We start from the raw sequence: 26,597 nt of genomic DNA, 5'->3' as shown, positions 1-26,597 counted from the left end.
GAATTTGGTTCAGCAGAGACAACATTTCTGCAATCAATAAACTCTTACTTGAAATCAAGGGTGTATGTTAGTCCTGCTTAATAGTTTCACATGTGATTAAAACTTTACTTGTTTTAAAACTAAATTAATTAACTTTACAAAAGTGCATTTCTCGTTAATTATAATAGCATGTCGTTTGTCCCCATTAGTGGCCAAACTGAATTTAAAACGACAGAAAACACCTCTGCACACATCTGTGGAATAGGGTCAAATATATTCTTTCTAGCTCTAGGTGAAACTTCATTTTAACACTAAAATGCTTTCCATTTCCTTGCAGGATTAATGTTGTGACTATCATGCTACCTACATATTAAAATGTTAAACAAAAAGACAAAGTTGTTCTGTTCTGCTTACTACTTTCTTTTCCAGTTAAGATACTCTTAGAAAAATTAACAATGTAATTTTAAAATTTACTCTGTTTAAATTTTTAAAACTTTTTATTACTCTAAATGGAATAATGTGGTTCTATGTTGAGTATAATCAGAAGAAGAAGGGAAAAAAAGAAGGAAAAAAAAAAACAAACTCCACAGTATTCCTCACTGGGAGATATTTAAGAGGTAATGTATCTTTAAGTGTCCCCGCCTCTGAATCCACCCACTTCTTGATAGCTGCAGCAGCCTTGTTGACTCATAGAAGCTGTGTTCATACAATAGCCAGCAATGAGCAGTATTTTTCAGAGATTTTAACATCACGCCTCCTGCTATGTATTTCACGTTCTAGCTTGCTGGGGCTGAAGGTGCATGAAAGAAAGAGTTTTAAGTTTCTAAGTTATTGCAAAAGATATTTCCTCCTCTCATCCTGGAAAATCCTGACGGACCAGTTGGATACCTTTTAGGCCTTAACCAAGAACTTTATCTGCTCATCCCACTGTCTTTTTTACAGTAGAAAGACCTGGGACACCTTTAAGAACTGAGAATCTGACTAATATAAACAGATGGCTAATCCCAGTGCTGTCTGCAATGGACATCTACATCATCATCATCAGAAACAGAATAACCTCTTAAAAAGTGGAATCTATAAGAAAAATGGGATTGCTAAAGGAATGAAGGTAAGGTTTCATTGTTTACTTTAATTGCCTCAACGCTGGAAACAAATAGGTAGTTGCAACATTAATTATTAAGTTAGTTTTGTGGTGGTCTTAGTCTTCATTGAACAAGTTCTATGGATTAGGCTTGTGTGTTTCATAACCTTGGGAATTCAAGCTGCATTTTTTTCTATCATTCTAAACTGCAGTGAGAGTTCTGAATGGTTGTGCAATATGCCGTTGGTCCCATGGACTAACTAGCCTGTATTCCACAGTAAACACAACAAACACATGCATGCTGAAATGTAGTAGTTTCCTTCTAAAGCCTAAGCAGTAGTTGAGTACTTTGCAAGGTATTAACCACTAGGGGAAAGCTGGTTTATCAGCCTAAAGTGTGTGTGGATTGGTTTTTGAAGTATGATTTATTGCCATACAAGTAAAAAAAAAAAAATAGGGAGGGGAAGTTGTCTTTTCTTGATGTTACCAAAAGGTTGGTTTTACTTATGCCTGTACTTTATTGATGCCTGCTCTCTAGCCTTATATTACTTAAAATGCAATTCAGTTTACTTACAATTTTCTCAGTCTGCTTTTTTTGAAGCCTGTGCTTCTCATTTGTGTGGACATTTTGTAGAGCAGTTGCTATGAACCATGCCATATATGCCAAAGGTGTGACCTTACCTAAAAAGCCCAAATCTTAAAGGTTGTCTGTCTGCGATACCTGTTCTGACTGTCTATCTTGAAGTATCCTAATCTTGAATCTTGATGTGATCATTAGTTGAAAGTCTCATATCGACTAGAAAGAGGCTGGCTTTACAGTGCAGTGTGATGGTAAAAGGAGGATGGAGAAGGTTGCAGCTGAAGTCTGAGCACTCACCTTCCCATCCCTGTTGAAAGCTTTACACAAGAACTGTGGCAAGGGCTCCGCTGTTTTACAAATAAACTGCTATCTTATATCTTTCTCTAAATAAGGTTCTCACACACCTAGCACTCTAATGAAGACACACCCAGTGTCATGCTTAATGATTGTCGGGCTTTAGGTGTCTCCCTTGGTATGGGTGTTTCCCACTCATGGGTTTGTGTCGGATGAGGAAAGCAAAAACGCTTGTGCAATGACTGAAAAGGCCTTCCTTGGGATTTGCTTCCAGAAACTTAATCTAGTACTCTTTTATATATCATGTATGTGTCATCATCATTTTATATGTTAGCTATTTGCCACAATGATGTCTGAAATTTCTGCTGTCAGTTTGAGTAGCAAATTTCAAGGACTAAGCCTTGCCATTCATTTATTGTTAACCTGCTGCAAATGCATAGTTTTGAAAGCAGTAGACCCCCAGGAGAGGATTAATTAGGATTTTCTCCTTAACAGGAAAAACATGGCTAGAGAAGTAAAGCAGTCTCAGCCTTTAGTAGTATTCTAAAGAAGCAAAGCTTGGCCCAAAAGGGGTGGCAAAGAAATAAAGGAAATTGTTGTAGATGTACCTGCTAGATTAGTGAAATCTTGCAAGCACCATGTGGGTTGAGGAGGAGTTTTACCCTGGCATGTAACATGTGAAGAAAGAACTGAACTCCAGGCAAATTCCCTCCATAGCTGAGGAAGTGGTGATGAAGTAAAGCCTTAGAAAGTTCAGGAGGCTTATCAAAGGCAGATTTGGTAAATCCAGGCCTAGCACTGTGTTCTAAATTACATACCGTTTTCCCTGTCTTCCTGCTTCAAACATGGGATTGGGAAAGAAGGAAACAATAACAGACAAGAGTCCTGTATGAACCAGGAATCTCATTCCTGGTAGGAATCTCCCCATTCCTGTCTGGTCTGTTTCCCCGCCCCAGCTGCCTCACCCTGTTCAGTACTTACTCCTTATCCTATTTTACAGGAACATATACTGTTCCTTCCTACCTGATCGGTTTATATGTCTTTCTGTTGTAGGTGTGCAACTTTACGCAGTCTTCCAGTGTGTTTTTATTCGCAACACCCCACTGAGGTGTGCTTCCACCTTACATAAGAGGGGAAATACAGTGTTACAATACTTAGGGGATGTGAGGGATGATGCTGATTCTAGCACTTGAGACTTGAGGCAGTGCTGAAACACTTGGGGTTAGTTACAGCTGTGTTACTTTGCAAGGAGAAGGAGAGGGAGACTTGTTCTGGTTTGTGGCAACTGATGGTACAGAGGCTGCAGCGAAGGCATGGCACAGCAAAGGCTTCTAAGCCAGGAATGTGTAGCAATAGTTGCACACGATTGACTGACTGGAACATCAGGCTTTGCAGAAATCAGCTCCGTGAACCATTTTTTCCTAGGGAGCCCACAGAAAGCACTGGCTTAAGGAAAGTCTGGGTTTAGAAATGCTGCTTTTGAAAATACTTGCACAGGATCAATGTGTTTTGCATCTTAATGATGTAAGAACGTTCTGTGTGTCTATGTATGCATGACAGAAATAGAGAAACAATTCTGATACAGCAAAACCCCCAGGCTTCCAAAGAAAGGGTTTTGTTTAATGGGTTGGGGAAGGCAATTAGTGATGATCAAATGTGAGGGAGTAGGGAGGCTGTCTTTGCTTCTAGCAATCTGTGGTGTACCAAGGACAGGAGAGGAGGTAGCTGAGCAACAAAGCAGTGAGGTATCCTACCAGAAGAGAAGTTATTGCTTTTGGGGAAAAGATATGGCACTTTGGGGTGGGATTGCTTGTTTCAATAGCTTCTGTGATTATTTTAAGTCAGATTCACTCAGTACTGACTGATAGTAGAGACTCCCATGTAGTAATGGACACCAGGCATGGCGACATTCCCACAACCATGCTGCACCCATTCGTCATTGGAAGCTGGGCCACAGTAAGAGCTAAGCTTTGGGAGGTGGGTTGTGGGCTTTGTATTCTATTTTATTAGTGCTTATAACACAGGTAGATGCTTTGTGTTCTTCCAGAACCTGTAGCCCTGACTTGCCCACACTCAAAGCTCAAGTCAGTATCTAACCTATGTGCCTGTAGTAGTTAGGAGATGGTATTTCCCTAACAAGGGTAACTTTTGCTGTTATATTGCTGTTGACTGGGTGTCAGTTGTAGGAGACAGCGGAAACTTTTATTTTTTCCTACAGTACACACACATACAAATTCTATTTCTTTAATAGAATATTCCCTTGGATGCCTTCAAGACAGTCGAAAGCTATTTGCAGATTCATTCTTTTCTAATCTGCCCTGAGAATGGCAGCAGCTTGGAAGAAACTTGCAGTGAACAAGACTACAGCCTTTTCTGAGATTTCAGGATCCTGTCTGTAAGCAACAAAGAACCTGGGATGAGACCAAACCTAATAATGTGAGCACCACTTATTTGTCAGCCCAAAAATGTGATAGCCTCCAGCATTTGGGAGCTCTAAAATTCAGAAGTTGATTATATTTACCATCTGTTCTGTGACATCTGGACCTCCTAGCTGTTCTACATCATTATTGAGTCAATACTCCAGTAATGAGTCTCAGTCCCTTCCATGCTTTTGGCCCCCTGCTTTTCTTCTTTCTGCACTACAGTGTTACTCCTCAAGGAGGTTTTTAAAGAAAATATTGAAAATAATAATCTATGCAACTGTTCTTATAGGAATAACTTTCTTGTATGTTGCAAATGCCCCATGCCATTTCTTTGTGCTTTCATATATAGAGACAGCACTTAACGTCATAAGATTTTGCAGTAGTTCATGTAACAAGGGAATTTTGGAGACAAACTTAATATAAATTTTACTGAGTCTTGCAGGGAAGAGCAATTCCCTTTGAGTTTCATAGCTGCCGTGACAACAGGAAGATATTGAGAACTGGTTTCCAGTCAAAGTTCTCTACCCATTCCTTCTGCACTACACACATAATCTCCTCATCCTCGGTTCCTGCCTTTCTTCTCCTTGGTTTCAAGCCCCAGAAATGTGTTGCTTTGCTCCAGCACTCTCTACTAATAATCACAGGGCTCAGATCCACACCCTTGTTTCTGTCATATATCCTGCTATGTGATGAGCTCAATGCTTTGGAAGCAGGAAATGTTGAAGACATCTTTTTTGCAACCTAAGATGTGTTCAATGTGTTGGCACATGTAACAGATAATCACTTGTGTAGCAATTCTTTAAGTGTGTTGCTTGAAATTTTACATGCAAGGCTAGAGATTTTTCACATAGCACAAGAAGTGAGTTTCCAGTAGGACTGGAGTCACTACATCATAATTGTCTGGAAATCTGTAAATTCATGTAATTAAACTTTTTAAGTTTAAGACCTGACAAAATTAGTACACGATTATTTGCTTTGATTTGAAAAGATCTAGCATGTCAAGTCTTTAAGGACAACATCCTCTTAGCACAAAACCAGCTCATCCTTTTACTCATGAAAACAAGTGAATGTATCAGAAAACTAGCTTAGCCAACCAGATAACCTGTGATTGAGCTCCATTGCAAAAAAAAAAGCAGTATGCAAGAGGCAGAAGCAGAATTGGGCTACAAATAGGAATTTTGAAACATTGCATGGACATGTAAGGGTGGTAAAATTGTGTAAGGGACATCACAGAAGGAAATAAATCTTTTACTGCTATATTAGTAACAAACGAATTAACAAGGAAAATGGGACCCATTTCTGAATGAGGTGGGTGACTTAGTAACTGTCAGTGTAGGTAAGGCTGAGGTACTCCATGCTTGCTTTGCCTCAATTTTCACCAAAAAATTCTTCCAAGCCTCTGTGTCATCAAACTATCAGCAGTGGAAACTTGAGTCATGGTTCTCTTGAGAAATCTCAACCCATAGAAGTGCCTAAGACCAAAAGGAAAGCATCCAAGTGTGCTGGCTGATGTCATAATCCTATCACGCACTATCATCTTTGAAAGGTCATGGATATCAAAGAAGATCCATGCTAAAGGCAAATGTTCCATCTGTCTTCAAAAGTTAGATCATTTCTAGCAAAGACCATTTCTGGGAGGATAGAATAGCAAGCATGGATGTACCAAAGACAAATGGTGCCTGACTGATTGTCTTCTGTGATGAAGTGCGTAGAACTGTGAATGGAGACTGATGGATGTCGTCTGTCTTGACTTTAGCAATGTCATCCTCAGGTGCTGCTTGGGACATTATGGTCTCAATGGGTAGACTGCTATATGGGTTAATAACTGGCTGGATCATTGGGCTTAGAAAGAGTAGTGGTTAATGGTTCATACTTCACCTGTAGGCTGGAGTAGTTTCATCTATGTGGTGGGGGAAAAAAAAGAAAACAACAATAAAATCATGATGCTAATAACAGTACTGGGACATCTCGCTCTGGAGTCTGCATGGTGGAGGCTTTCAAGATCTAGCTGGTCAAAATCCCAGGGACCCTGCTGGGAATTCAGTATTGACCTGCCTTTGAACACAAGGATGAACCAGGGACCATCTGAGAGGCCATCCAGTCTAAGTGAGTCTGTGACCCTGTAGTGTGAGGGGACAGGATTTCGTTGGTGAGAATCGGCTGCAGTGATCTAAAGATGGACAGAATTGAACAAGAACCCTGATGGGGCTTCTGTAAGTAGTTACCTGGCAAGCAGCTTATTCTTGCTCCATAGAGCTCATTAGCGAAAAAAAGCCATCAAATGGCTTGTCCCATTGCTTGTCTACTTATGTCCCTTTAGCATGAGAATTTTGTAGTCTGTAAGTGGCAATCTGGCTTTTAGAAACAATACAACAGAAATATGCATTTTCCTACCTACTGTGTCAACAAGGAACATAGCCAGCTGGGTTCCATGGCAGTAGCAAGTTCATGAATATATGGGCAGAATGATGAGACAATGGCTGTTTAGGGACCATCTGGGTCTCTATATGAGCCAATACAGGCAGGGCACAGGAACAACCACAAAACCATGGATGAAAAGCAAAGACTAAATTTATTTTCACTAGCTCACCAACTGGAGTATCCCCAAAGCAGCACCTGGGCAGAAGCACACTCACAGGGACACAGGCATCACAGAGCTCAGTCCACAAAGAAGGTTGTCTGAACCTACTGTTATCACCTGTATTTCAGGGATTCATGCAGGCATAGTTTGCCACTGCACAGGGCAGAAATCTCAAGTCTGTTCTATAGGATGGCTCTAAGTCCATCACAGACTTACCTAAAGGTACATGTTCTACCTATCCAACGCACAAGGCTAAACAACCATTAGCATGATGAATGTGTTTTTCTACACCTCAGCTGCAGATCTCCTGAATACGTTCATAATCCTTGCCAATCTTCCCTTATTTTCCCACCTTCTACCCCCTTGCTCAAGGGACCACTTCCATTGAAGTTGGCAAAGATGGAGGTGTCCATTTGGACTTGAGAGATGTTGGGTAGGGTACTTTACAGAGACATATAATAAACACATATAGAAAAAGAAATAAATCAGATGTTCCACTCATCCTGTCAGGGAATTAAATCACTCAGGCAGCCAGGCACCACCAGTAGACTGTTTCATTTGATAAATTAAGTCCTAGAGATATCAAATGTCATCCTCTATGCTGTCTAATTCATCAGTTATGTTGAAACAACATGTGCCTTCAGAATTGGAGTAGTGCTTAAGGTGTCGAAGACAATCAATATTGTAATGTTCTTTGGCACACAGCAGCTACCTACTCAGCACAAATAACAGCGAGGAACATTTATATCAAAAGCACTTAGCATACCATAATTCTGTAGTACAGCTGTTGGAGCTAGCACATCAATGAAACACATTGTCAAAAAGGTATGTAGCTGTTAATCCTTTCTCAATAAATAATACAGAAGAGTTACTTACTGTAGAGGCCAACCAAATCCAAGTATTTACATGGTGATCTTGCAGAAACATATCCAAAGAACATTTCCTTTAGCACAAGACTACAAAGCACAACAAGACAACCTGTGATAAGAGAGGAAAATAGGAGTGTCACCTCCTAGCAATACATAAGCTGATGCAGGCACAGGCAGCACAACAGGATCTTACTTCAGAAATCCATGCAAGACATATAATAACAAGTCCTGCTTGTGAAGTGCTGAACCAGAAGTTACCCTTTAAATTTTTAACTGTTTGTCCTGCCTGCTAGCACATCAAAACCCAAGATATATTCTTTAACTGTGGCAATTAACACTGTGACATTTCCTATTGTTAAACTAACCTTAGCTTGGAGGCCAGGGGTCTAATTTCCCCCCAGTCCACAGATCTGAGATGTGGCTTCTTTATTATTATTACTGTGTAATACAGTAACCTCGGCTCCAGTATCTGCCAGAGCTAACACATGTAACATCCCCCCAGACCACTGTTTTATGGTTAAAGAAACATAGGAACATCCGTCTTCTCCACAGTAAGATGGGGAGACAATAATTGCCACAGTGGTGTCAAGTTTGGCGACCTGTTAAAGCTTCATTTCTGCTGTTTTGGTATTTGCCAAGAGGTGCCTCACTTTGGAGTGGAGGGTGGGTAGGGAGTTAGTGGTGGAGCTGGGGGATGGTTGGCTTTTTTTGCATGGGTGCTAACTTTTGCCTTCGGCAAAACATTTCTGATGTTGCCATCCAATTTGTTTCTGATTGTGGGACACCAGCTTGTGAAAGATCATTCCACATTTGTTTCTTCATCACCCATGACATAACTCCTTTCAGTTTTGCCAGCTTTCCTTTGTTCACCGCCCTCACAGATAGTTCTAAAGTTATACACCAAATTTCCCCTACAGTACTTGCTAGGGCACCTACCTTACGTGTACCATTTGTGATTGCTGGTGTGATCAAGGATTTTAGTGAGGCTGAGGCTCCTATAAAAAGCTGTATTTTAACACTTCTCACTACTGCTACCCTGTCCAGATTGAATCCAGTAACCAGGCATTGCTGTTTTCAGAATGTTCCCAGGCACAGCAGAGTAAGATGATGAGCAGCACAGCAAGCAGCAAAAGAAGCAAGCAGCCACTAACAACCACTAAACTCTAACATACATTAAGGCAAGCAAGCCCCATTGCAAACACAGAAACCAGGTGATGGACAACTTTACATTTGATCTAGCACATTCCAATCTTGAACTCTTCACACCCCAGATTGGCAACCAAAAGGACTGTCACAGTTTGACCCCAACTGGTAACCATCACCACAGAGTCACTTGCTCACTCTGCTTCCCCATTTGTTGGCAATGCACACTAGCAACCCTTCTACAGTACCTTGCAGCTTTGCAACAGCTGGCACTGCTCTGCTCTGCTTGAGTAGTAATTACTTCTTGTGCAATTGCCTTTGCATCTTGTCAAGTCCCAACTTCCTTTCCTAATTCTCCTGAACCTGTTGTTTTCACTGTACTGTGATCTTTCCCAGAGCAGGGCAGGCCTCTCAAGCCTGTTCGATAGGGTGTCTCTGTCACAGAACTACAGAAGTTCTACTTGGCTTGGCCAACACAGAATGATAAACAGCAATTAGCATGATACATGTGTTTTTTCCTGCACCTCAGCTGCAGCTCACTTCGGCACATTTGTGATCCTCCTTGCCAATCTGCCATTATTTTCCCCATAGTAGCTATAAAACCTGACTTTTCACCAGAATGATGGTTACTAGGTAATGATAAAAATCCCTTGTGTTATTATATGGAGGTCTGGTTTTCTTGCCAACAGATGTTTGAGATTTCTCATGGATTATTTTTTAATTTATTTTTAAAGAAAATTAACTTTTGTTATGGCTAGGACTCCGGCATTAATTGGCAAAACAGGAAATTAAATTTCACTACAATGACCAGTAGTTCAGCCAGTGAATTCCTGTAATTCCTGGCAGCTAATTTTTCCACAGAAAAAGCTTTTAGAAAGTCACTGAACCAGAAGTTTTGCAAGACTATTGTCTGGAAGAGTTGTCATTGCAGGATAAATGTTGAAGCAAGAAGAAAAACATCATTTAAGGAGAGAAACAGGCAGCAGGAAGTAGCAGTATTGTGCCAAAATGAAGAAAAGCTGCAGCATTTTCCACTTTATGATATATTAGGTCGGCCACATCACTAAAACATTTAGCGAGATACCTTTAGGATAAAACTGCAAGGTGGAGAGCTGAATTTCCAGGGCAGATGCCGTCTATGTGCACCCATTTCTTCAGCACAAAGTAAATTTAACTTGTTCTGGCCAGGTGACTTTCTTCCTCACGAAGTATTTTAAATTTCTTGGAGAACATTCAGTATGAATGTAAAAAAGCCGTGTCTGTTCTCATCATCTCAGTGGGTTTGGAAATTGTTCAGCTGTATTTTTTCCTTCATTCATTTGACCTAGCACAGGCTTTTCATGTGCTTTGTCATTTCCCTCTCTTCCAAAACTTCTGGTTTCCCCTCTCAGCCTACCAAGAAGTGAGAATTTATTCATGAGGAAACAGGAATATGGAAATGCAAACATGTGGTGAGGAGCTGAGACTAGTAGCCATTTCAACTGACATTCTGCTTCACTCTGCTTCCTTCAGGAACTTCCATGTGAGTTTCTGCTTCCCTGTCACTGCTGCTGATTCACATGGTCTGAGGAGCTGCCATACAATCCCTCTTTATGGTTCATATATAGCTAAGACTTTGACCTGACTAGTCTCACCGTCACAAAGCTGTCAGCCTAAATATGAAATCACAGTGGTTGTTTTGTACCTCTTGAGCTTCTTGGGGCTGTTCTGCAAGAGTTCCTCAGTTTTGTGTTTTTCTCCTGAAAGAAGCGTTTCTCTCTCTGTGGTTCCCATGTTGTATCTCCTGCAGGTAAAGGTAGCTGCTGTCGTGTGATTGTGTACACTGTGGTGAGGAAGATCTGTAAAAATCATCTGAGCCAATGCTTGCAGACGACAGGCTACAGATGTTTCACACAGTCCTGGCAGACATGCCAGTGAAAAGTGATTTAGATGGAAACCCTGAAGGCCAAGGAATATAACTTGAGGAATAAATTTGAGACCATCAATACTTGTCACATTGTACCTCACTGTCAGCTCTTCCCTAAAAGAATCACAGCCCTATGATCCAGTCAAATAAATCTCCTATTCGGACCACCTGCTGATTAGCCTTGAAATTTCAGGTGCTGCACAGATACCAACAACTGTCAATGGAACAATTCAAAGCAATCAAGCTTTTGTTGAAGGCATCTGAAAAATACATATACACATATATTCCCAGCTTTTTAAGATCATACTTCCAGCAATCTCCTGACGTGAGGCATGCTTAAAAAAAACATTTTATTTTGTCTTTGGCACAAAAATAGGTTGTCTGCATTTCTTTTGATATTGTCTTTTCTATATAAGGAATTTGTTTCCTATGCTATTTTCTCCTCACATCGTTGTTATATAAACAATGTTTTTAGTTTGCATATGTGGGTGGCAATGTTGCTTAGGAGGTTCTAACAGGTACCAGGGTGTGTTAATCCTGAAAGGGGAAATCTTCTTGGGCTTTTGTTGTTTTGTTTTCATTACAAAGGAAACAAACCCTGATCAAACTGCTTTGATGCAATCTCCACTTCTTTTCCTCTCTTCTAATCCCAGTCACCCTTCATCTGTCGGCCATCAACCTTAGTTTCTTTTCACTCACTTTAGATTATAAGAGAAGCAATAATGAGGTTTCTATAAGCCTTTAAGTATTGGATTGGTGCATCTGTAGGTCAATATATACAGGCTGTTTCAGAGGTGGGGGTTTTTTGAGGTGTTTGTGTGTGTGTTCATGTCCAGTTCTATTCCAGGTTAAGAAACACAAAATTGCTTAGTAGACTAATCTAAGAATCCCTTAGGGGTGCAACTTTTCTATTAGTAATCTGGGGCTTTCAATACCTTTTTTAACAGTGTCTCCTCAAGTTGAACTCAGAACCTTTATTTCCAAAATCTAATTCTTTCCCATAAGTAAGCAGGGGCAAGTATGGATTCCAAAACAAACACAAATATTTCCTGAAATCTACACCTTTTAAAAGAAAGACTTAACATTTTGGGGTTTAATTCTGTGACAAGTTGATACATGCACAGTTTAATTGCTTGCTCTTAAAAACTGTGTTTTCAAGGGATAGAATGCTTACTAGTTTTGTAATGTGCTTTATCAATGGAACTGGTCCATTGATGTGCAGGAATGTGAATTGTTGGCTGTGCTGTGTGCACTAGTAAGGCTTGACAAAATGATTATGAGTAAGTTTGTGTCCTGAGACAGGACAGGTGCTTTGGAAGCTGAGGCATATCTTTAATAAAATTCATTTTCACTTTGGGTTAAACATATTGTCCCAGGAAAGATGTAATTTATTGAGTTAATTGGCCTCCTCATATCTCTTGCTCACTGGTGAAAGCTAAAGAAATAAAATTTTGCACAAGTTGACTGTCTTTCACCATCAAGACAGGATCAAGAAGGGCTGCTAGGAGGCTGTTCTTTTTTCTCTGTCATTAAGAATGAAGAGCTGAGCAGGCTGGCCCAATAGTCCTGGTCCTTGTGCAGTGGTGCTCTGTGCACAAGCCCAACAGAGAATTTCTTGTTACAGCAGCAGTTTTCAGCATGGACTAATGCCTACAAGATCCTTCCATTCCTCTCCATGTACAATTAACTTCCCAAGCACACAGGTTCACCTAATTCCAGCAAGATTTTCTCTGCACTTCAGTAGTGTCTTGATTCTTCTTAAATTTCTGTTGTGACAAGAGAATTCTGCTCTCTGAATTGTCTCACTACATAAAGGAAGTCATGGCTTCACCTCTTTGGTAAAGAAATCACTGTGGATTTTGCATTAGAGATCTATCTCTGGAGATTGTGCAAGAGTGAAAGCCTGCACACTCTCTGCTGGTAACAAACAACAGTGTGTTACCAAGCACGGAGCCCTGTCCAAAAAACGGAGCTCTGTCAGCTTCCATTTTACTCTCCAATCAAAAGTGTCAATTAATTGATGCTTTTGAAAATGTTGGCATGAACTTCTTTATGCTTTCATCACAGCATAATTAAATCAAGTGAATCAGAAGGTGAAGATCAGCTTTACCCATCAACAGGTGGAAAATATTTTAAAATTTGCAGAGATAATGTACTATTAGTATTTTTTTCTATCATTGATTCAGTACAACTGGAGACCCTTTCAAAACTTATCTCTTGAGAGCTGAGAATTGTATTGTTTTATGGAAATGAAGTGTGTTTTTATTTTAATTGCTCAATATTATTATCAAGGCCATTGTTTTTCTCTGTTTTATTAAGTACCTGATGAGAAACAAAGTGGTATACTCCTGAGATTTTGTTACAAATATGTTAACATTTACAGGAAAATATGTCACTCAGTTACAAGTTATGCAAATTCTTAAAACATCAGGTTTGCTTATTTTTATTCCTTGCTAAACAATTTATATGTGTCAAAAATGTATGTGCTTGGGGAAAGGGAGAGTTGTATAAAGAGGGAGGAAAACCCACCTACTTAGTTTGTTCTTTCAGCGTGTTAGCATGATACAGTCTTGTTTGGTTTTATCCTCCTTCTGCATAGAATCAAGACTACTTTGTGATGCTGTCAGCTCCTTAACTTATAAGGCAGTTAGCTGTTTTCAATCAGATTTGACAAAGTCACATCATGCACTTTTTCCTTAAGGTACTCAGCTTGGCACAGGAGAAAGGCCCTGCACATTCTGTGTTGAAAGAGAAGTGGCTGTGTGAACTCATTCCACCAGTACCCTATAGAATCTACAGTAGACAGGAACTTTGACTTGCAACCCAAATAAGAAGGAAGTTTCTGTCAGTGTGTTGCTTTATTTGACACCAAAGGCAGTCAACATGAGACACGTGGAAACCCTGAATTTATTATTCCCAGAGTTCACAGTGGTCCGTTTAGTTCTGCTCTAACTCATTTCTTGCATGATGCTTATCTTATCTTTGCGTTTCTCTGGAATTTATTGAGTCTGTAAACTTTCTGAGATAAAGACTTTATTTTCTGTCCTCTTGTAAAATACTTAGTACACACAGGAGCAGTATCTATTAAGTGTAGCTTCATTCACAGGGGTTTCCCTCAAAGTCTTCCCACTTTTTCAAATACCAGGGATTTGTTATTAACATCATGTGAAGAAGTTGACCTATTTCCTGTTCTATTTACTGCCAATAAGGTAGGATAGAAAAGTGTATCTTGGTCTCATTTTGCACAGGACATTTCTCCTCTGTCTATAGATGAAACCTGAGTTCGCATTAAGCATTATTATTTTGCAGTAACTCAGTTCTAATTCAGTCATATATCAGTTCTTCATTTTTAGAGACTAGTCTGTCTGGCTGGTGTTCACCCATTTTACAAAGTCTGCAAGATTTTAGTTCACCTCCTGTTGATAAGTGTCTCACCTACTAAGCAACAGCATTCTAGTGGGAGCTGCATTGTGGGACATCAGCATAGAGACAGAAATGGAACCGCTGCAAACCTCTCCCTCTGTGACAGGTAGTTTCTGTGAGATTTGGCTGAAGGTTGATGATCTGGCAATTCAGAGAGCTTTGACTACTTCTTGCTTAAGAATATTTTAGTTTTCAGGGTTATCTGTAAAACAAATAGTATGGAGAACCTATTAAAATGCTTTCTGCCAGATAGTCAAGAAAGGCCTCTGCCTTAGAAATATAGTCTAAAAGACTGGGTACTTTTCCTGTTATTTTAAGTGATGTTTTACTGGGCGAGCTAATCCAAATATCTCCACGCACTTCTCAGTAAGTAACCATCATGGTTGACTGAAAATAATTTGTTTGTACACTTCTCTATTTGCTACTTATTCCTAGCTTCCTTTTTTCCAGCCCTTTACATCTTCCTGGATTATGGCTAACATTTCATGGCTGCATTCAGTCATTCTTGTGCAGTGTGTTGCATTCTTGGCTGTGCTACATGCCCACTTTGCTGAGCAGCCAAAAATCAGCCATTTTCCATAGGGTTCACACAGTGTTTACAATGCAATATATCAGCAGAGGTAAGAGATGGACATTGACCATGTGTAGCAAATCCTACTTGCCAACTTGGAATAGGAAATGGTGTTAACTATGAGATCATAAAGACAATTCTTGAAATTCCTAGTAGAGGCAGATAAACCACAGTTACTTTCTGTGCTACTGGACAAAGAACTTTTTTCCGAACTTGAAACAACTGGTAGAGTCTCATTTCTTTATTAGCCTAATTTAGCCACAGTTTAAAACAAGCAGATACATCTGTGCTTTATCTCTTCACACTTTCTGGCAGATCATCACCAAAAAAAAGGAGTTTGTGATTTTGGAGGAGTATTTCAACTCATATTGTCCAATGTACCAGATTTAGCAAAGCTCATAAACAACACTGTTTTAACAACTGAGTAGGTAAGAACAGTGCCAGAACTTTAAAACATTCTGAAGAAGTAAATTGGGGGGAAAAAATAACAATCAGAACTACGCAGATGTGTGTAGAAGAGAAAAATGTCCCTGAAACTGCCAGAAAGAGGTTCCTTTTGGAATAGGAAAATTAATTATTGAGCTGCATAATATTTCATTTATCTGATATTGGTTAGTTTCGTGTATTCAGATTACTCATCAGCTAGATACAAAACCATGCATGTCATAAGCCGAGTAGGTTGCAATTACAAACAAGCTGTTTGGTTTGGGTCCCACTTTCACATCTGTTATGAGCAAAACACGTTTGTGAATCACATACCTGCCTAGCACAATTCCTTATTTTTGAAGTGGCAATATCCAGGCAAGGAATCACAGTTGAGCATTTGTAATTCCTTCTCACTTTCAAGTCAAGGTCTGTAAAATCTCTATTAGTCAAGGGACGGGACAAAGAGCTTTCTCACAAGTGACAATTGTCCAGTCAGGATGGAAGTGGGAGTGTGAGATAAAGCAGTGGTTGAACTGGTGAGTCTGGCTTGCTTGGTTGTCCTGAGGAGCAAGCAGTGCTCAGCAGTGTGGTGAGGTGGAGTGAGGAGGAGCTGCTCAGATGGAGTGAGGAGGAGCTGCCCAAGGGAGCAAAATGCACTGTGAGAACTAGGTCAGGGGAGTGTCGAGCTCCCTATGGGTGCTGACGTAGCCAGAGGCTAGAGAGAGAAAACCAAGAGGAGGTGAAAGGTGGATGGGTTGAGTCTGTGGCAGGTGATCTCAGCCAGGGTGAAGGCAGGAACTGAGGGGAAGGAATGGCGCAAGGAGGGGAAGATGTAGATCTGTAAGAAGCTGCAATCTCTAAGGAAGGGAGTTGATTTTTTTTCTACCTTCCCTTTTTTGCAGATAACAAAGCAATAGGACTTGCAAGCAGGTAGCTACAGAACCATGAGGTATTCCACAGCTAACATGTGTACTGACTATCACATAGTACTCTGAAATTAGATGTTTTGGTGCTGACTGAGCATTTAGTTCAAGGCAGCAGTGCTTGCTGGGGCTGCTACTGCCAGTTTTACTGTTACCCATTAGGACAATTCTAGCATAACCTTTTTGTAGATGTTTGCAACACTCTTGTTCTGTTCACCTGGGCTAGAAACAGTGGTTTTATCCATTTTGTCATGCATTCCTCAAGAATATATTTAAATTTCATAATTTTCTTTCCAAATCCAAAACTGATGTAGTATTTCTTCAGAAACGTCATCTCCTCTGCAGTGTGTCCTTGAAGACACCTGAAGCAGATTTGAGGGCTGTGAGGGACTGAGATAGATTTTAGGAAATGAGGATAGAACTGCAGGGTTTTGTGTAGGAATGCAAGACTTCCACATTATTCTGCTGAGGTTTTCAGCACAGGAAAAAGTTGATAACAGTTTGTTCTCATTCACTACAGACAGTTGTGCCTTGCAAACTAAGTGGTCAGATTTTTGGAATAACTCCCACTGAAAATAAAAACCTTTCAAAATTCTGTGGTCTATGATCCTTTCTCCTGGCAGCACAGAAATGCCTGTGTCGAATATCCTTGGCAAGAATTTACTCCCCTAGAGGTTATGTTCTGTTTTAATGTGAGTAATCTATATGGTTTGATACACCTGAGTAAGGGTACTTCAAAGACACGATATTCCATCCCCATCAAAACAGTAGTGATAATCCAAACCTTAAGCATAAATATTTTTTTTTATACTTTCCTGTATATCTTCACTTAGCACTGCACTGTCTGACAGTTGCTTTTTCAGTTTTCTAGGCACAGTGTAGGACTATCCTCAAGCAGTTTTGGAATACACTGGATAGGTCTATCCAAGTCTACCTTTTTGGGCAATATGTTTATGGTAGATTCCCAGTTCATATACTCTTCAATTGCTGAGGGCTTTTTCTTTCCAAAAACACTTCTAATCTTTTTTGTTTGTTGAGAACATTATTATGGAGGATATTGGGTTTCACCCCCACGCTTTAGCTTACAGTGATTCTGTGAGAATGAGGCAGTGATGCATTTGGTAAGGCAAGCCTTCAAGTAAATTACCTGAACACAGAATTCATATCTTAGGGTATCTGACATGATCTTTCTGCATGCTTTTCTTTGACTCTTCTGATATGAACATAACTCTTTGTTGGTATCTTTCAAGGTCCCTCAAGGAAGCCAATACTTTCACTTTACATTTCTGTATCATTCCCACACAGCAGCTCCAATGGCTACACTGAGCACTTAGCTTAGTCTGAACTGCCTTAACCCTTCTTTCAGATAAACGGAGAAAACTCTCATTTATTTCTCTTTATAGCTAGAGCTCACAGTACACTTGAGGAATCAGACTCTAAAAGTGGATGGGGAGATATGAACTGCTGTCTCTTTCCATGTGGCGGTAGACAAGACTCAAGCCAGACCACTGCTCTGATTGAGCTGAGTCTGATTCCAGAGACACTGCCTCTTACAGAAGGAAAATGCTGCCAAGGTATTCTGCTGTTAAAAAATTCAACATCAGAAAGCAGTTGGTAATGCTGCCAGCTCCTGTAGAAGCTGTGAGCCAGGAGCCCCTGCACGTAACTGAGAAAAGGCCTTGCCTTCAGGCTTTGCAGAAATCTCCTGCCACATGGACTCGGTGCAAAGTAAGGAGTGCAGCTTGGCAGTGAGAACATTATGTGTGATCTCCTGCCAGCCCTGAGTGGGAGCACTGCTGGTTAAAACAGGAGGCCTCCCATAATTCACGCAATTATTTAATCCAAGCTGATTACGTAGTTTAGCCTTTGCATCTGACAGTTCTGGTTTTCTCAAAGCAAGATTCATCGGTTTTAGCAGTTTCTCTAGGGCCTTGTGCTGGTGCTCAGAGCTGCATTTCCTCAGTACTGCTTTGTGCTTTCTTTGGAGCTCCCAGTGCCATAGCTGTATTCCCCCACTGATAGACCCTGGATTCCACCCTCCTTTTGGGCAGCTCTACCTGAGTGTTCTTCTAAGAGCTTCCACCTTCTTCCTCCTGACCAGAATGCAGAAAAAAAGTTAAGATATAGGAACTGCAAATAGTGTTTTGCAAGTAGTTTCTGTCTTCCACCAGCTGCTATGCTGTAAGACATTAGCTTTGATCCTCTAAAAGGGGAGAAAGAAAGGGGGCAGCCATACTCCCTGATATGAATTTGGTTCCCAAAGGGGGATATCCTTGAATTGTGAAGGTTATTCTGCATGTCTCTTTTGACATTCTGATTTTGTTTTAACTCATTTTTCACACAGGCTAAAGTTATTCCATTATTTCATAAGGAAGATGTCAGGATGGGTACATAGCAGTTCTTAATTCAGTTTAGGATAATTCATTTCCTGTATGAGAATTAGAGGAACACAGAGCTTCCTTCCCTGTAGAATGGGAAGCAATGTGAAACAAGAAGTTATCGAAGTACACTAGTATTGTTTCAGGTTCAAGTGTGAAACATTGTTTGAAACATCTGGATCTTTACCTACAGGTGTGTTTTCTTAGATTTTGTGAGGAGTGTCTGTGCACAAAAGCTGAGGTAGGTTGGTTTATTTTCTCCACTGTATCCGAGCTTTATTAATTCTTTATCAACTGATTTGTACCATGAGACATGCTAGTGAGATTATATTATTTTTTTACAAGTGGATGTTCCTAAGAAGTAAATGATAATTTTGCTGCATAGATGGCAGGATGTGTGTAGTAGAATAGCTGCTGGATAAACTAAAGTTGTCAGTATAAATTTAAAATGTCTCTCTGTTGCAGCTGAGATACCTACACCTTTTGTAGTTGCCTGTTATTTGCTTCATTGCACAAATATATTTGTAGCAGCTATTATAGAACAACACAACGTTAATTTTATGTTTATGTTTGTAATTTTTTTCTCTTATTTTGGCATATGTGGAAGGGTTGAGTGAAATGTGAGGTCTTCTGAAAAAGGTTTATTTATCTTCCACGTGAAGTTTTATTGCGACTTGCTTATTATATATGACCTTAAACAAAACTACTTCTTTTCAGAAATGTGAGACTACTTGCTTTACTAGTACTTTAAAATCATTGCATTGTAAGGGACTTCAAAATTACATTCCTTTCTGAGAGAAGGTGAGCCTTCTTCTTTTGAGTTTTGCTGGCAATAGTCATATTTAAGAAATAAGATTTCTGTACAGGCATCTTCTGTCATCCTGAAATGGGTCAGTGGCTTAGGAAAGTGTACAGCTGACCAGAGCTTCCGCACATCCCTTCTAGATGGCCCTGCCTAGCCTCTGTTTTACCAGCTACCGCTGGTCTACCTCATACTTGTGAAATTTAGGATCACAGACACAGATGTGTGAACAGAAGTGTTATCTTATGGAAAAGTCAGAGAAAATTTATCATTTCTCTCAGAGGACTGGTTTAATAGAACGGTGCTACATGAAGATGTTAATGAGAGAGAGGTAACAAGGGGTTGTGTGTGGCCACAAAAAAAAAAAAAACCAAAACAGAAAGTCCATACAGTCTGTAGTCTGAACTTTTTCCATGGGTTTATAGAGTACTAACCAAATTCCAGTTCTTTAAATAGGACAGCTGCCAAAATCCAGCATCATGTTAATTTTACTTTAATTTTAAATAGAAACTCTATATATATACTACCTTCTTCCAGGATCCATGGTTTAGAGGTTCTTGTTACCTGCTCGCATTTCACTCCATGTAAAATGCCACTTGGCTGTTGTTGGAGTGCTTGGTCTTTTCTGTTCCATGATTCATGTCATAGTGAGGTTTCTGGACCTAAGGTAAATGGGGGAAATAGCTAATAAGGCTTTAAAACTGTTTTGAGATGTCATCTAGTCCAATATTGTACGACAAGCCAAACTTACTTTTACGTAGGGCTAGTTTTACACTAGAATATCTTGAAAGTTTTTCTGGAGCCTCTTGTCCCATAAACTGTGCCACTCTGTTTTGGGATTTTGTAAAGAGACCCACAACACTGCTTTCTGATATCTTTTACTAACTTACATTATACAAAAAAATGTTCCTGGCAGAGGTTTTTTCTATGCTTCATGTTTAACTGCTTTTGTCAGTAGGGAGTTCTTTCTGATATTTGATTTAGATCACCTTGGCTGTGATTTAGTTGTGTTGATAATTTTCAGGATGTGGATTATTCTCTTCCTCTTGCAGTTTCCTTTTACACGTTTGAAGACTCTGAAGCTGCCAGGCATTCTGGTTTTCTCTTCTGTTTAGACTAGATAGTTCAGTATTCTTTCCTTATAGCTCATTTGACCAAACTTTGTGCCTCTATTTACATCCCTCTCCACTTGGTTCAACTATTTTTTCTTAAAAACCACTGCCTGAAGCTGGTTGGAGTACTTCAGACAAGACCTCTGTGTTGCTTAGTACCATTGGAGTAGTTTGTCCTTTCGCCCTTAATATTATTTTCTGAAGAGATGGCTCAAAGTTTTTAGTTCCTTCTAGCTTTTATGTTGCTTCCTGTAGAGTTGCCTGCTGTTTGAGTCATTATGCTCTCCTGAAATCTCTTATTTTGCTGTTCCATTTCCTGCTTTTCCTAAGTCCCTTGTTTTCTACCATTTTATAATCAGTATAAATGAAACCTTCAAATTAAGATACCCTCGTGGCTACTTCAAGGTGAAGCAATGTTTTGAGTATTGTTTTGTAATTTACTCCACAGCAATATGGGAAGAAGGTAATACTAGAGGTAAAACAGAGGCTTGCAAAATGCCCACAACTGGTTTTAACATGAGCAATGGGTCTAGTGAAACCTGATTTCATTTTGGTTTGTGTCCAACATCTTCTACCATTCCAGAACATACCAGCTTCCCTACCACATCCTGGCTCCAGATGGGCATGACATAAAATGTGCTGAATCTTGCTCAGAGCTCTGTATGTGCTGGCTTGTAGGTCATTACACTTGTGCCTCTGTAATTCACCCCAAGAATGAATAAAGAGCCAGGTTATTGCTGTCTTTCCTTCAGCACATGAATTTGAATCTCTTTGCGCTATCAAAGTCAGATTTTTCTGAAGCTTCCAGTAAAGTTCATATCTTCCATCAGATTTGGTTGAACTTGGTCTGTGAACCTTCTTTCTTTCAGTCTTTTTGCACCCGATTTCTGTCTCTTGAATTTCTAGTGTGCTTTTTCCTAATTCTTTTCTTTTTAGACAAAAAACACATCCTCCCCATGTGTTTGCCTCTAGGTAAATGCGGATCTACTGATAAAAATAAGAAGTGGTGGGATGAGGACTCTCTTTTTTGTCTATATCTAGACTCCTATAAAACCTGAGGAGAGCATTTATTTAAGGGTGGCTTCTACAAACATGATAGTTACAGAAGGTTCTGAGAATGGAACTACTTATGAAGAGCATTTTTAATGTATGATGTACTAAAAAAATAAATCAGTGTAACAATTTATTTCTAGGTTATTTGTTTGAGTCTTCAAGCAATTAAAGTAAAATACAATTATTTTGGTTTGAGCTCTAAGATCAAATCAGCCAATTTAATAATGATTAATGAATATCATTACAATTAAACAAACATTGAGAACTCATCAAGGCCCAGATCATCTTTCCAATTGTATGAGGCAGAAATTGAAACCAGTGGGAAGAGGCAGAAGAACTCTTGCAGAACTGTTTTGTCTCTAGGATTCCAGAGGACTCCTATTCCATGGGTATACTTAATCATAACTGATTGAAACCACCTTTTCTTGATATTTTCCACAGAAAAAGGTGACTGGAGAAGGATGTTCTGTAGAGTTTTAGTTCGACAAAATAAAAATACTAATGAAATTGAAGTACTTGATTGTAACCTGCTAAAATACATAGCTTTTCTGCATTAGGACACAAGTCAGTGAAACTAGGTTTCTCTGTAAACTTTCTGGAATTCTCACAAAATAATTTGAGGAGAGATGGGTTGCAGCCTGTGGCAGTTTTAGACTATGCTTTTAAAATTTTTCACAGATCTTGAGCAGAAAGTAGTAAAAATGTAAATAAGTCACTATTGGGTGTAAAAAGAAAAATAATGATTGTTCTAAACAATTCCGTTAGAGGGATATCTCCCATGAGATTTGGTTCCCAAAGCAATCTTTCTTCTCTGCTTGCTTCTTTGCTGGGGAGATACTAACAGGCTTTGCTGACCTTGGCTGAATTGTTTTGTCTGATATTAACTTTCTCTGCCTCTCTTTTTTTTCTGTTTTGTACATGGGGGGGTAAGGGGAAGGCAGGGAGGCAGCTTCCCTGGTGTCTTTTGGCCAGGGGAGGGGTCCTTGTGCTGTTTTGTTAATTGTAAATACCCACAAATATTGTAAATACTGTATATTTGTACATATTCATTGCATTCCATTGTAGATTGTAGTTTGGCTTGTAAATACAGCTCCATTTGCTTCCAAACTGAGCTAGTCTGGCAAAATTAATGTTGGAGGGGATTTCCAACCCACCACACAGCCCTTGTGGTGTTAAATTAAATGGTGCACAGATTTGGTCATATATGCCAGTTCTGATCCTGGCTTTAATTATGCCATGGGCACTGCTGCCAAGTTGTCTTAACTATTCGTTAAATGAATTCCTGTCTTCTTGCTTAAGACAGTTTATGTTTGAAGGTGTCAGGCTATTCATTTTCTCAACTTTATTCTCTTTGTGATGTGCTGCGAGACATGCCGGCATGTTTATAGGATGACTCTCTCCTTCAACTTCCTTGAATTCTACTGTCCTAAAAAACAATGTGCTATACAATAAGTGAGGTTTTATTCTAAATGTTGCTTTTTTCCCCTTGTTGTTAAGGTTTTTTGATGCTTAAGTCCTGTCCTACCTCAGAGAAGTACATTGTCTATGTAGATAATCATTTTCCTACTGAGTTTTTAATTCCCCTGCTTGTAAAACCAGCAGCACAAATCCTGATTTCTTCTTTCCCAGTTGTTCTTGAGAAATCCTGCTTTCCCCATCATTAAATTGTTCGTATTTTGACTGTGGTATTTCACATTTCTTTCTCCTTTCTGTCTGTGGTATGCCATAAGATTTGTATTTAAATGCCATTTAAAAGTGGTTAATTACCTGGGAAGAAATAGCATAAATCCAGCTAAAACTTGGATTGCATTAACAGTATTGGTAATAGTTTTCTCTGTTATTCCCTTTCTGAAATATGACACTTTAGTCCCATGCCGTAATAGGAATGTCTTGGAGGGCACACAGTGTCAACTGAACTTGTGCATAACTCTCAGATTAATTAGAATAATGTGCAAATTATTCTAATGATATGCAGCTTCCAGGTAGGAAGTGTGAATGATCCTTTAAAAAGGATCCTGATGTATTGTGTCTTCCAGAAGTCTTCATCAAAATTGGTGCTATCACCTCAAGAACCAATGTTGGCCTGAGACAGTTTTTGAAGTTTTAGCACATTAACATTGAAGATTGTGCTGTATTTGATATGATGCAGAGAAGTCCAGGGACATCCATTCTGACAGGGGATATGTGTCTCATTGTTAAACTGCACCCATTTGTAACCTGTGTAAAATCTTGGCTTTGTCTGAAGCTGTTGTGCTATATAATGGGAGAAGTTCTGGGATCCAATAATGATTCAGTTATGCAGGGTAGTGAATAAGATCTCTGTGTTCACCTACAGATTTTTCTCCACAAGCAAATTTTGGAGGAAGAGCAATTTAATGCTAGTTGTAACACCTTCTGGTGTTCTTTGCAAAGTGACTATGTGAGAGATTGAATTGGTTGGTTTCTATATGTAGATTTTAGCTCAGAATCCACAATGAGAAACATCACTAACAGTCTGGTTAGATCAACTCAAGTATCTTCTCATTCACTTACAGTCTTGATCCCAACCAATAGTAGTTTCTTGTAAAAATATGTATATGAAATCCATACAACAAATTTCTAAATGCTAAACTGCTTCTGGAATTAATCTCCTGTGTTAGCAGAAACTGACAGCCTTGAAAGTGATACCACTTCATCCTCACCTGTTTTGTTTGTTTGTTTATTATTAAAGCCCAAACATTAGATTTGAATGATATTTTGATGTGGCCAGACAGTGTGAATCTTGTCAGTTACTATAAGCTTCAGAAATAATGGCAAACTCTTGCTGCAACTTGATGCCATGAACAGTGTCAGGACTGTTGTAACCAAGCCATTTCCTCCAGTTCTTTGTTGTATTCACTGTGCCTAGCTTTCTACTCTCCAATTGCTGTAATTTTAGGAAGTATCTTCTCCTGTTTTGTAAGTATCTCTCTGGGTAGTGTAGTTCTTTGTCTCATAATTTGACATTATTAAGCTCTATTTTTGCCTTTGTGCCTTCTTAGTTGAGTCCACTTCAAATTTTTTTGTAGTAATGGCAGAGTAATGGCTGTATCAGGGATGCATACTGCTTTCTCTTTGTAGTGTTTCTTGTTGTTGCTTGCAATGTGCATGTGTAAAGCCATTGGGAGGAGAGTTTACTATGCGATTTTTGGGGTTTGTCTCCTGTGTGTTGTTCATTGTAAGTGCCCTGTATAGTTGGTATTGGATTGTAACCGTTATGGTTTATAGTACAATTTCTGAAATACAGAGTTCAAAGTAGTGTTCTCACGGATTTTTGTCCCCATTATCACATTGCATTTTCATGGTTTGCTACTGGCATTTGTCCTGAGTCTGGGTGCATGACTCCACACTCCTGTACTGTAAAGCGACGTATGTGGCTTTCCTTTTGACTGTGGTATGACTGTTCTGCAACATGCTGGACTAAATTCATACCAGATGAAAGCCTGTGCACATCTGTAGCTTTTGTGAAATTTGCACATAACAGAGAATTTGCTTAATAGTTGCAAACAAACATTCACTGATTTTGAAATGAGCATTGCTTGTAGTGTGCTCAGAGCTATAAATTTACATCCTAACATGCCAGGCTAAGACACTTCTCAAATGAATATAGATACCTGCACACAAATTTACCAAACTAAGACAATTAAATGTGTACCTTCCAAGCTCATCTCTGTTCTAGTTTGGACCTCTTGCCACTGCAGTCTCTAGACTTCTACTGACTCCTTTTCTTCCTGAAAAGGGTCCTGAGCGCATCCTTCCAACCACTTATGTTGCACTCAAAAGTATCGTTTTAACACCAAATTCTGAAAATTATATAGTAAGGGTATTGGTTTTGTAATTATATAAGAATGTTTTCTATTTAACTGTCTCCTTCTGATGTACTTGTCATTCACATCTGCACTTTCATACTATTAGTGTCATAGCTGGTATTGCAGGACTTGATTTTGGTGCTGAAAGCATTTATTATAAGGTGAATGCATTGGAATTTCACTTCTGCTTACTGAAAAAATTATGCAAGTCTGGAAGATGAAGATCTTGTATTTTCATACCTTCGTTGGTGTTTACCTGAGTAAGCTGTGATTAATTTGTACAGAAAGGATACAAGTTTTTGTTCAGTAATTGGATGACAATTTATTAACAAGTCAGCCATTTCCTGATGCTTATGAAAATATGGGTGCAAGGAGACAATCTTCATACAAACCCCAAGTAGCAGAACAGAAAACGCAGCAGTTAATACTGTTTACAGGGAGAAAACTTGTCTGAGTTCCTGAGCTGTTGAATTCTCAACCTCCGGGAAATTCAATAGCCCATGGATTCTTAAGTTGTTGTAAAGGTCTCTTATATTTCCTACACCTTCTAGACAGTCTTGGACAGTTTAGTTATAGTCCTTATCAATTCCCTTACTGCCATGTACATGTTTTATCTTGAAACTTCAGCAGAAATCAATAGTCAGTCTAAAGAATGATTCTGCAGACACATGGTAATAAGAACTAACTTTTTTTTTTTTTGGCTTGGTTGCTATTTATAGTTTGTCTTGTCTGAAGATTATACTTTCTTTTGACTTTGTCATATTGCAAGCATCTGTGACCTTCATTTTAACACTTTCTAGACAGAAATCTCACACCTAATTTTAAGTGTTGTCTATATAGTTCAGTAAACAATGAATTCCCCATGTATTCAGTAAACAATGAATTCCCCATGCAACCAGTTCTGATTTACATTTTATAAACTTGAGCCTGTAGGAGCTTAAATGTGTTGTAGCAGAAAAGAAACCACATACCTAAAGGATATAATTGTTTTACTGAAGAGAATTAATTGCAATTCAGGTCAACGTTATACTCATTATAGGAAACTTCAGATTTTTCTTTCCCGGCAGGCTGCATACCATCATTAAGAATTCCCCAGTGTCTACTATATGCCCAGGTATGGTGATTCTGGGAGAACCTAATGATTATGACAGTCAGCCTGGTGGGTTTGTATTGAGCTTGATGGTTTTATTCTTTGAGACCCAGCCTTCTGAGGCAATGATTCACAG

At 39.3% G+C, this 26,597-nt stretch overlaps 1 protein-coding gene across 1 annotated transcript in view; it reads left to right on the top strand.

Annotated features, from left to right (window-relative positions):
* Nucleotides 1-973: 973 nt before the first annotated feature.
* Nucleotides 974-26,597, top strand: part of SPTLC3 (serine palmitoyltransferase long chain base subunit 3) — an 85,627-nt gene continuing 60,003 nt past the window's right edge. Inside the window, exon 1 of the mRNA XM_054383641.1 lies at nucleotides 974-1,087. Coding sequence (XP_054239616.1) covers nucleotides 974-1,087 — 114 coding nt within the window. The remainder of the gene's footprint in view (nucleotides 1,088-26,597) is intronic.

Source organism: Indicator indicator, chromosome 9 (genome assembly GCF_027791375.1).
Source record: "Indicator indicator isolate 239-I01 chromosome 9, UM_Iind_1.1, whole genome shotgun sequence".
NCBI classification, from domain to species: Eukaryota; Metazoa; Chordata; class Aves; order Piciformes; family Indicatoridae; genus Indicator; species Indicator indicator.
Note: the sequence above shows the minus strand (reverse complement) of the source record. Positions and strands in the feature narration are given on the sequence as shown.